The sequence below is a fragment of the Eutrema salsugineum genome, unplaced genomic scaffold (assembly GCF_000478725.1).
Source record: "Eutrema salsugineum unplaced genomic scaffold, Eutsalg1_0 scaffold_7, whole genome shotgun sequence".
Taxonomy (NCBI): domain Eukaryota; kingdom Viridiplantae; phylum Streptophyta; class Magnoliopsida; order Brassicales; family Brassicaceae; genus Eutrema; species Eutrema salsugineum.
Window position 1 is genome coordinate 12,451,212 of NW_006256486.1, and position 11,058 is coordinate 12,462,269.

Genomic DNA, 11,058 nt, shown 5'->3' on the forward strand with positions numbered 1-11,058 from the left:
GTCTTCAATACTCCATGGTCTCTAGGGTTCCGGAATTGAGGCTGAGAATGACTTTGGACTTCAGAAATATGGGCTTTAATTCGGAACTTGATGGCCGCGGTCGGGAGTGACGTGACTGCAGGGATTTGGTGGTTGGCCATGGTCGAGAGGCTTCTGACCGCGGGAAATAGGCTGCTGGCCGCGGTCGCGTGACTTGCTGGCCGTCTTCGAGTGGCTCCGGGGCAAATGGAATATCTTGAGATCCAACCGTTGGAATGTCTCCAAACCAAGTGCATTTGAAAGCTGGTTGATTCTTCTATAAGTTATCCAATTTTGAGGGTGCGTTTACTCGACGAGACTACTCACTTCTTCCATTTTCTATTATTTAAGTTCCCAAATCAAATCCATACGAAAATAATTTCCAAATCCATCATTTTCTCCTTCATATTTACTTTCCCAAATCCATAATTTTTTCCTCCTTTCTCTTAGGGTTCCGATTTTCCTTTTATATTACAAAATTCCATCATTTTCTCTTAGGGTTTCAGATCTTCAGTATTTTTTTTTCCTCAAAATCCCTTTCACTAAACTCCACCTCTATCTCTTTCATCTATAAATCAATGGCAGTGTACTCCTACCTACTAGTCCTACCAGACGAACTACTGGAAAATATTCTGGAAGCGACGGTTAACACAGTTGGTGACCTAATACGGATTCGTTCTATTTGTCATAGGTTCAACGCCTTCACCAGAGGCCCTGGCTTCTACGCTGAAGTTGATCCCTTTAATATGGGTCATCCAGAGGATCAAGATGTCCATCTCATCATTGATATCTTCAGAGATTTCTATGATGCCGAGGTATATAACTCTATTTTCATCGACAAGATCTTGGAGGGATTCAACTGAAAAAGGATGCTGCGGATAGAGGGTACACGCGTGCAGTCTATGTCTACGGGATGTTCATGAAACTTGTTATGAAACATCCCGAGGGTGATGAGTACCTCAGCCAACTAAGCCGGGAAACAATAAGGAAGTGCAGCCGCGAGCTCGTTGAAGAAGGATATTTTGGTTGGCCAATGGCGTTGCCGGAGATGTTCAATGAAATCCACCGTCACTTTTTACCGCGCATCAATACTCTTATCCACTGTCCATGGGGTATAGTTAACACATGGGTGCATTGATGGGATAAGGAGTATAAACCAGAGAACATTTGCTACTCCTGCTTCTTAACTCGCGACAGCGGAAAGTTCTTCTGATATGTGTACCGGGCAGTTAGGGTTTTTCCTGAAATGGTGGACTGGTGAATGTGTCTTATGTTTTGTGTCTTATGCTTTGTGTTTTTTGTACTTCCTCATCTCCTGGTCCTTCAGTTTCTCTTCTTGCCTCTTTTACATATTGTTCTACAGAGCAGAGTCTTGTATCAATGCCATCCATGCAGGCACTAATTCGGAGAAATTGAGCGTAAATACTCTTCTGCAAGCTCTGCAGCTGTTTACCAATCCAAGAGGCGCCACATTCTCTGTAGCAACATTTTTCTTAGCCACTGCATGATAGTTTATCTACTCCTTATTATCTCGGGCATCAACATTGATCTTGCATATCTCTTTCCAGAATATTGGCTTCTTTTCCTCAACTAAATGCCTCGTACAATTGTCAGGAACGATATCACCAACATCTTCCTCTTCATTCCCCTCCATGACTCCAAGAAGCATAATTACCCCATCTTCGGATGGTTGCAATATATTCTCGATCCCAGTGTTTCATAGAGTTCCGACAAAGGGAAACCTTTTATGGTGAATGGTTGGAACTTCTGCCTGCACACTCGGGGACGATCCCTCTCTGCTCCTCTAACATATTCTCTGTATTTGTTCTTCAGACATGGGATGACCTCAAAAACTAGCAACTACACATAACCCAACAAATTACACTTAAGCTCATAGTATTACATACTTACAAATTCTTTATAATGTGACATACCTCCAAGGGAGTAACAAAGCTTGGAAATGTCCAGGCATTTGTTTCGACGACCCCTTTGAAATGCCTCATTGTGTGCTCAATCTCCTTCATATTTACATCGAAGGAATACCTACCCCAAGGAAACCTTTTAGAAGCCTCAGTATCATCCACAATCCTCAGGAATAAGGGGTCAACAGATGGTGCTCCCTTACCGGTTTTCGTTTTCCACTAATTATAGAGGATAAGAAGTAGACGACACATATCTTGAACCGATCAGGATGATCTAGCTCTCGCATCGACTCTAGCTTTTTTCAACAACAGCAAGAGAGGAGACGGTTTCCTAGAAATATCTACTCTTAAACGAATTACTTACTATGCTCTCATAGTCCTCTGGGTACGCTAGACAGTTTAATCCACATAAAAGGGCATGCTCTCTAAGGGAATAACGAATTGGTACGCCATACACTACAAACCAAGCTTCCTTCTTCTTATTTTTGTTTGCTGTCCGAAGAAGAAGCAACCACATTCCCATCATCTTGTGTGTTGTGCCCTCATGCATGGCCCTATGCATGTACCAAAAGTGCTTGAACTGTGGGTGTTCTCTAAACCAGCTCAGCTCATGGGGTTCAAGGTCTAGGGACTCCATTTTCACAACAGCTTTGTGGATATAACAACTTGTTCCCAATTTTATTGCATTATGATACTGACTGGGCTCGAGGAACATCCTCACGGGTGGCAATGGCTGGTTCTCCTCCTCCTCAGCCTCAGTTTCCGTAGTTTTAGTAGTGTTCTGCCACAACACTATCTGATTATTACCCGTCTCTGAATCGGCTACTCCTTCTACAATTTTCTCCTGCGGCGAATCGGAATCTGAGTACAGTTCTTGTCTAGCATAATTAAACTCTCTTTCAATACCATCCATGACTCCTATTTTGTAATTACCAACCTAATAGAAAACATAAAAATCATTTTCGATTCTATACATAATCGAGTTCAACTCTACAAAGTTATGTAAATAGAAAGTAGAAATCAGAGGACGAAGACGAAACCTGATTTAGCGTTGATTCAAAACAGGCAGCAGCAAATCACTCGTAGTTGTCCTAGAGAATACTACACGAAGACGACGATTTTGAATTCAAAATTTGAAATCTTTTTGTTTTTAAATTTTGTCAAGTATAATTGCTATTTAGGATTTGACCAATTATTACAATTTTGACTGAGAACCTGATTTGTTCGGATTTAACCCGATATGAAAACTGGATGTGGATTTTGGTGGTTGAGCTCATAAATATGAAACTTTACTAAGAATCCCCAAGTATTTAACCGCTTTTTTTACTTTTTATTCTTTTAAAATAAATCGAAAATATAATAAATATTATGACAAAGAGGTAAGAGAATTTTATAACGCTGAAAAGATATGCGCGATTATTCCTCCATGCCACGTAAGCAGAATTATTCACAAATATATTATCCAATCAGAAGGTTTTAATTCCCCATGTCATCTATAAATCTAAAAGCTACAATCTCCTTAAATACCAAACCAACTTAATAACGGCAATCAGACATCACATGAAAAAATTAATTAACAAATAATCCACGTTTAAAGAGAGGTGAATCCATAAAGGCCCAATTTAAAAGCTCAAAGACAGAATAACATACAAGCCCAAGGAAAAAAAACCCAAAATCATTCAACGATTCACATAACCTACTCCAAAATCATATGATTCATATCAACGATTCTCTCTGTAACTGTATTAACTCGATAATAAAATCGATTTCTCTTCCCTCAGAAATCGTTATTGATTTCTCATCTTTATGACCTCTTAAATCAATGATTTTAATGGCCACTTCCCTCATATTGATGACCTCTCTTCCGGAACCTTATTAAAACTTTCCCTTTCATAATCCTATCAACAAGCAAAAACCTTTTCAAAAGCCTCTGAACTCCAATCATGGCATCAAAAGATATACATGTATTTTCCTCTCTTTCTTTTTAATGCGATATGAATATCTGAGTCCTCTTCAATTGATGAGATTTACGCAAAAAAACCCAAAAAAAAAAACAAACAGATTTGTGGGCTCAGTGTGTTGATGATGGAGCAGTCAAGTGGTAGTCTCGGATACAAAGGAGATGTGAACCCGGGAGAATCATCCTGTTAGTGGTATGTTTGAATAGTGTTTCACGTTTTTGTACGAAGAATATATTCTTAACAACTTCAAATGCTAATAGAGTATAGTGAATTCGTATACTTCAAATGCTAATAGAGTACAATGAATTCATATGAATATCTTTGTATAACGATTTGTTTCCAATCTTCCTATCTAACCTTCTTCTCTGGCCCATCTTAAAGAAGCTGAAATTGGTTTCTAAGTAAGGAAATAATAGCAAGTGTTGAAATGACTCAACGAAAAGATGATGAATACCTATGAAGATTGCAACGGACGACGAACCAGTTAAGCTCCGAGAATCCAAGTGAGGTTAATGATATGTTTACAAAGTTTCATATGCTGAATTTGTATGTGTATTTTCCTCACTCGCTTAATCACCCACAAAGATGGTTTATAGAAGTTTCGGAAACCAAATCATATTACAGATTATTAATATGATTGTGATTTTGTTTGGTCCTTAGATCTGTTCCATTTCTTTAAAATCACAGAGAGAGCCGAAGCAGTTACTATTCTGAGGTTCAGAGAGAGAGCCGAAGCTCTCATAGAGAAAGCTTCACCATTTTTGAAGTAATTGTTCTTGGATCCCAATCTGACACTGTAAGGTTATTTTTTGGCCTAACTTTTATGAGATTTTGATAGTTTGTGGAATGTATTGGTTGATCAATCAAACATTGAACCAGGAAATCTTTTTGATGATATGCAGAGTTTGTACCAGTCATGTGAGACGACGAAGTTTGCTGTACAAAACTTGGGACCGAAAAAATAATGGTGAGAAAACCTAAACTATTGGATACTTCTAAATTCTACTCCCTCCGTTTCATAATAAGTGTCGTTTTAGATTTCATTGTTTGTTTTAAAAAGTGTGTCATTCTGCATTTTCAATATAACTTTTTACTTTTATTTTCTGTTTTATCCCTCATTTAAAAATAATAGTCTTTGTAATTAAATGTTATAAAAGTATATTAATTAGGGGTATAATTTGTATATTTTATTAATTTCTTAATCTGTGTAAAATGTGTCAAAATGACACTTATTATAAAACGGAGGAGTAATAATTTTAACCCCCAAACCATTCATTATTCATATTGATATTTATGATATCGTTTCATTGATTAAAACTCTACTTCCTTAACGCCGCAGGTATTCTATCATTCACTTGATATGCTATTTTTTTCCTAATTCTTTTTTTAGTTAAAATCAGTAGTTTAGAAGTTTGCTTCTAAGTAGGTTATGAAAACTAACTTATACTATGTTGTAATCGTTGTTTAGACATCATTAAGAGTTGTGTTTTGGACATAAGTCATTTGAATATAGAGTTGTGTTTTGTGGATGGTATTTCATTGAATTCTTGCTGAATCACAATGCCGCAAAAACAAGAAGATTCGTAATTAAAAGAGAATGGAGCATCCCAGATTGAAAAGAGAAGCAAATAGAGATGAAAATGTATATATGATCAATACTAATTATGCCAGTTGATTATAGTGCATATTTTGTTTCCTTTTACTTCTTTTGTTTTATTCGTTGGATTGACAATTGACTATTGTGTTTTCCCATAGTCAGAAGAAAACTAAAAAGAGATTCTATAGAGAAACCGAGACAGTACTAAAGATGTTGTAAAGGTGTGTTCATGGCCTCTCTCATAGGTTATTACATTAGTTCTTATCTGAGTAAGTTATGTACCCAGATTTCTAAATGCATTCCCTCCGGTATTTTCCCTCCAAGAGGTCCTTTGCAGTTTGGTAGCTCCCACAAGCTTCAGGATCCGCAGCAGCAGCTATACATTAGAAAGCTATGCAAGGACACCTGGGGATTAGACCAATGGGCATCAACAACAACGGGATGCAGAATCCGATACAACCAGAAACCGCTCTTGGAGGAAGCGGTAACTCTTTGCGTTATGACAATACTCAATTCACAATCTCCACGCAATTGAAACTTATCCTTAAATGTAGTAGTAGAAGCAAGTGGTTTGGTTGGTATATCTACTTACTTTTAGCTTCCTACAATTTTCATTCCTTGCTTTCTTTACTAACAGTGGGGCATAGAGGAGGGACGCAAAATGGAGCAGATGGACAAGGAAAAGCTGATGGCAAATGAAAGGATCCAAAGGACCAAAGAAGCTTTGTTTTGTTGATATTTAGGACTACTGCTTTATCTGAGTCTCACTAAGGCGTTGCATTAGTTTTCTTGAGTTTTAACAGAAGATAGACTGTGGAATAGTATAGTTCCCCCTCATGTTCTCTCCAACCTTTAAACATATATGTTGCATATACAAAATACCAAACAGAAGTATCGGTACAAGAAAAACTGATGGCAATTTAACCTTTTTTTGCAAATGGAGGTAGAAGAACAGAAGGTGATGGATGTGCAGTCTGTGCTGGAGAGGTAAACAATTTACAAAAATAAGAATCAAACGAGCCATGAGAAGGAAAAACATAGGAGAAAAAAAATCATGAACAAGAATACCACTATAATTGGCATGAAGGAGACTTATGCTTTAAGTTATGACTTAGGAGCATGGGAAACAAGAAACTAAGTTATGTGGCAGTGTTATTTTCCCTTTTTTGGAAGGAGAAATCACGTCCTTGGCTTAATAATCATCCAGATTATAATACATTGGCGTCGCAGAGGAGATTCAAATTCAATAGTAATCATTTTATATACACTTATAAGTTAGTTTTTTTAAATTTCCTGTTCTGAAATTTGGTTAAGTAGATAACTTATTTTTCGTCTAAATTCTGTGTTTATGATTTTGAACGGACTAATAGACTAATCAATTTTGTTATGAATAAAAGTCATAGGGAATAATTTCTATATATTTATCAAATTAAACAACCTTCGGCATATGTAAAGAAAATATCAAAGGAAACAAGATTAAATAAAACATTCATGAGTTGTGGTCGTATTTAACATTAAATATTGATTCAATTAAAATAAAATATATACATATATATATATAATTCATGTATATATATATATATTCAGTTGAATCATATACAAAATTCAAATACAACCAAATAGTCCACATAATAATTTCAAATCTTTGACCAAATAATAATTTTACATTAAAATTACTAAAACTTTCAAGTAAAATCACCATGATTTTTTCCCTGCATATTAAAAATATAGATATCACACAAGAATATACTGTAGATCACATAGTTCTATGATTTAAATCAAGAATCTTGATCTTCTCAAGTGTGATGTGAATATATCAAATTTTAAACTTCACAGCAACTGCTTAAGAAAAATATTATCTCCTCATATATATAAGAAACTCACATATAAAAACAACACACACCTAGCGTGGGCAAACACTTAGTTTCTTTTATATAGGCTTTGATCGGTAACCTGCGGAATGGCGGAATTGCGTTTTTAAACACAATTCCGCAGGTTTTTTGCCAATCAACAAAAATCCGCGTAATGAAAAAATACACATAAAAACGCAGACTGCGTTTTTGCTTAACCAAAATACAAAGAAAAAGTCATTCCGCAGAAAAGCGACTTATAAGTCGCTTAATCTATTCCGCAAGATTTTTTCCACAATTCCGCCATTCCGCAAAGTTACCAATCAAAGCCATAAAAAAGACTGGATACCTGACTTCTTGGCCTTCCACAGCAAAAATAATCAGCGAATCACAGCATTTAAATGTCACACATAAGCAATATTACTTTGCTAAGTCATCTCTTCCAAAGAAAAACCTTTCGCTTTTCCTTTATATTGATTATGATATGATATCTATCCCTATTCATGCAATGGTTCATAATGACAACTCCCTTTCCTCTGTCTGGTTTAGAATTCTTATTTAGAATTGTTTTCAGATCTGTATCACTCTTATCACTCTTTCTAATGCTCTTGGGAGAGATGATAGTGACGATTAGGAAAGAAAAGCTTGGGTGAAAGGTATCAAAGAAGAATTGATTAGAAAAGATCGGACTATTATGGAAGAAGAAGGTTGGTGGCTTCAAATGCATACTGCTATCCGCCATATTGGAATCCCATCGACCTGGATTTTGATCAGGTTATTGACTTATCTTTTTAAAAACATTTTGAATTTATTTTTAGTTTCTCAATCTCTTTTATCTGAAATCATGGAAGTTGTCATTTTCAAAAATTCCTTGGGTAACCTCCCACCTGCATCATGTGTATGGTAAGGGGTATAAGATTAATTTTAAATTCTATATTTTTAGTATCTTTGTATTTCTTTAGGTCTATTATAAATTATACTTCTAATAATGATGAATGATATCTATGTTTGAACTTTTTATGCTTAGTCTGTGTTGTGTTAAGACCCCACGAAGATGAGGGCACATCCATTTCTCAATACAAGTCCAATCGTATTTTAATGGATTATTATTGACCTTGGTATTGTTGTCTTTGATATGAAGTTACAGGTTGGGTATACAAATCACACTTTCTTCAATTCTCAAATAGGAAAGGATGTACATAAATGGCGTCTACAGTGCGCTCCATGAATGTTTGTGTTCCTGGCCCTATACATACTTTCACTTCATTTGGCTCTTAACTGTGTTTTGTTGCTCTTTGTCGAAAGTTGATAGGAACATGCAACTAAACAGCTTGCGTTGGTTGGCCGACGGAGACGGTGTTTGTGCGGACGCTTTGCTGCGATATAAAGTCTTACATGACTCATCAATTTGTAACACATATATGGACACATACAACATTCAGTACCTTCTTCTTCAAAAAAGATATGGAGAATTTGCGCAAGAAGTTTGCAGCGTTTGATAAAACTCTACGAAGATTAAGGTATTGATGATGCCATTTTTGGGAAGTGGAGAAATCAGTACAAATATGAGGTGAGAGAGTATATTAACTTTTCAACATGTTAGGTTTTCTAATGTCTTGTCATATTCTGGAATCTTTTGGATCAGGCTGCGGCTTTCTACTATCACGCTTCAATTCTTGATGAAGGAAACAGAGAGAAATCTCATGGCATGCCATTTGCTGCTCTACAAGCTGCCGATGAATGTTTTGAAGAAAGTAAGAAAGCATCCGAAGCATTCAATGCCTCATCACCTACTTCAAATTAATTTATTTCTCTTGTATTGGTTTTATCTAATCTCATTTGGCCACAGATTAGAAGTTGTTTAAAGATTTTTTTTGTTTTTCCAGCAGGACACCAGCGCTTTTGGAGACAATGATGTATCTAACCGAGAAAATCCTTAAAGATACTTCGAGTAAAGTCAGGATAAACTGTGATCTGTGCACTTTTTAAAAGTGAGTGAAGTCTGTGTTTCTTTCTTTTGAAATAACATATAATGATGAGTATGTTTTTTTTTTCTTTTTCTTAATCTGTGAATGTTAACAGAATCATGGATACAGGATGAACACTTCCTAATTTCGCGATGGCATTGTCAACTCCCTCATTTAGTGGTGAGCTGGTTTTTTAATATACTTTTTCTTTATCGTAATTTAGGGGCTTGGAAAAATCTCTGCTACTGATTATGTTTGATTAGCGGGAAAGTTGAAGTGAAAGGGCTTCTTGCGGTGTATGTTGGCGATGACCAGGTCCAGAAAAGGAAATATTTAGTTCTTGTTGTAAGATTAAATTCTTCTATGATTTCAGTTTATGAAATCTATCCAAGATAAACTAGATTAATTATAATCCAACCAAATGCATTTTATAGAAGAAGGAGAAACACTAATCTTGATATATGCTTTAATTAGGCTTGAAATCAATTGATTTCTTCTTCCTTAACTCTTGTCTTTTAGAATCTCTTTTGATGGAGAAGAGATCAAGCCTTTCTATCTTTCTTTTTTCTTATGGATGTGTAGTAAACTTTTCTATTATGATGATCAACCTTAGAATGAAGCTTGACATCTATTTATAGGAGAAGAAGTGGACTAAACTTGCTCACAAAGTTTTGCCTTTAGCTTTGTCTCCAAGTTTTACCTTTAGCTTGGAGACAAAGTTTCTAATTTCCTCCATGCCAGCCACATGCCTACAAAAGCTTGATCACCCAGTTTTGCTTATTACACACCTTATTTCACATATATACATATGATCCTTAATAAAAGACTTGTCAACATTTTTAAGGTAAGGAAGAAGATTATTAATATATTCAAATTCTAACGTCTTTAATCGAAACGGATCCATCATGGTGTCATCTTTTATGTTAGAATTTTGCACTTAATATGAATTTGATCCTTACAATTAAACCAATCGACATATATGTCACTTTAATAACCGTAATATGCGCATTTATATCAAGTCTAAAGATCTTTAACTATAACAATAAAATAAGAGTTATAAACTTTCAGCCGCTCTTCTATACTATCGAGAATTCGAAGCCCTCAAATAAAGTTTTGCAGCCACAATGCATGAATTGTAGCCTCAAAGCATGCCACAAATTCAGCCTCTATAGTGGAAGTAGCAATGACAGACTGCTTTCCACTTTTCCATGACACTGCTCCTCCAGCAAATAGGAACAGATAGCCAAACGTCGATTTCCTGCTATCAATGCATCCGTCACAGTCTGAATCTGAATATTCAATGATTTCTAGATGATCCGATCTCCTATTATATAAGCACGTGTTCTTTGGTGTCTTGCAATTATCTGAGAACTTTCTTTGCAGCTTTCTAGTGGTCTATTCTGGGATTACTTTGATATCGACCCAATATACAACAACAAAACTGATATTTGGTCTAGTACATGTTTGAACGTAGTTCAAACTCCCAACCACCAACGCATAAGGAATTCCTGCCATTTCCTTACGCTCCAATTCACTTTTCTAACATTGCATTTTCCTGAACTTGTCGCCTTTCTGAATTATTCCTCCGGAGCAATTTTCCATTCTACATCTCTAAGACTTTATGAATATATCCTTTCTGAGAAAAACTTATCTATCCTTGTGATCTATCTTGAAGTATTTCTATCGCAATCACATAAGATGCCTCACCCATATCTTTCATTTCAAATTTCTTAGAGATATACT

General features: G+C 35.9%; 1 protein-coding gene and 1 long non-coding RNA gene across 3 annotated transcripts; one reads left to right on the top strand and one right to left on the bottom strand.

Annotated features, from left to right (window-relative positions):
* Window positions 1-1,534: 1,534 nt before the first annotated feature.
* LOC112083118 (uncharacterized protein At3g43530-like) lies at window positions 1,535-2,853 on the bottom strand. Its single transcript, XM_024150849.1, has 4 exons — window positions 2,305-2,853; window positions 1,953-2,159; window positions 1,761-1,878; window positions 1,535-1,698 (listed from the first exon to the last, which is right to left on the bottom strand). Exons 1-4 carry the CDS (start codon window positions 2,851-2,853, stop codon window positions 1,535-1,537), a joined length of 1,038 nt encoding a protein of 345 aa, XP_024006617.1.
* Window positions 2,854-3,701: 848 nt separating this feature from the next.
* Window positions 3,702-6,389, top strand: LOC112082875. 2 transcript variants are annotated; one of them, XR_002897398.1, is made up of 7 exons: window positions 3,702-4,093; window positions 4,283-4,404; window positions 4,589-4,702; window positions 4,804-4,868; window positions 5,657-5,719; window positions 5,823-5,982; window positions 6,136-6,389. It is a non-coding gene; the product is annotated as an uncharacterized LOC112082875 (long non-coding RNA). The 2 variants fall into 2 exon arrangements; XR_002897399.1 differs by having other exon boundaries at window positions 4,589-4,697.
* Window positions 6,390-11,058: the final 4,669 nt, after the last annotated feature.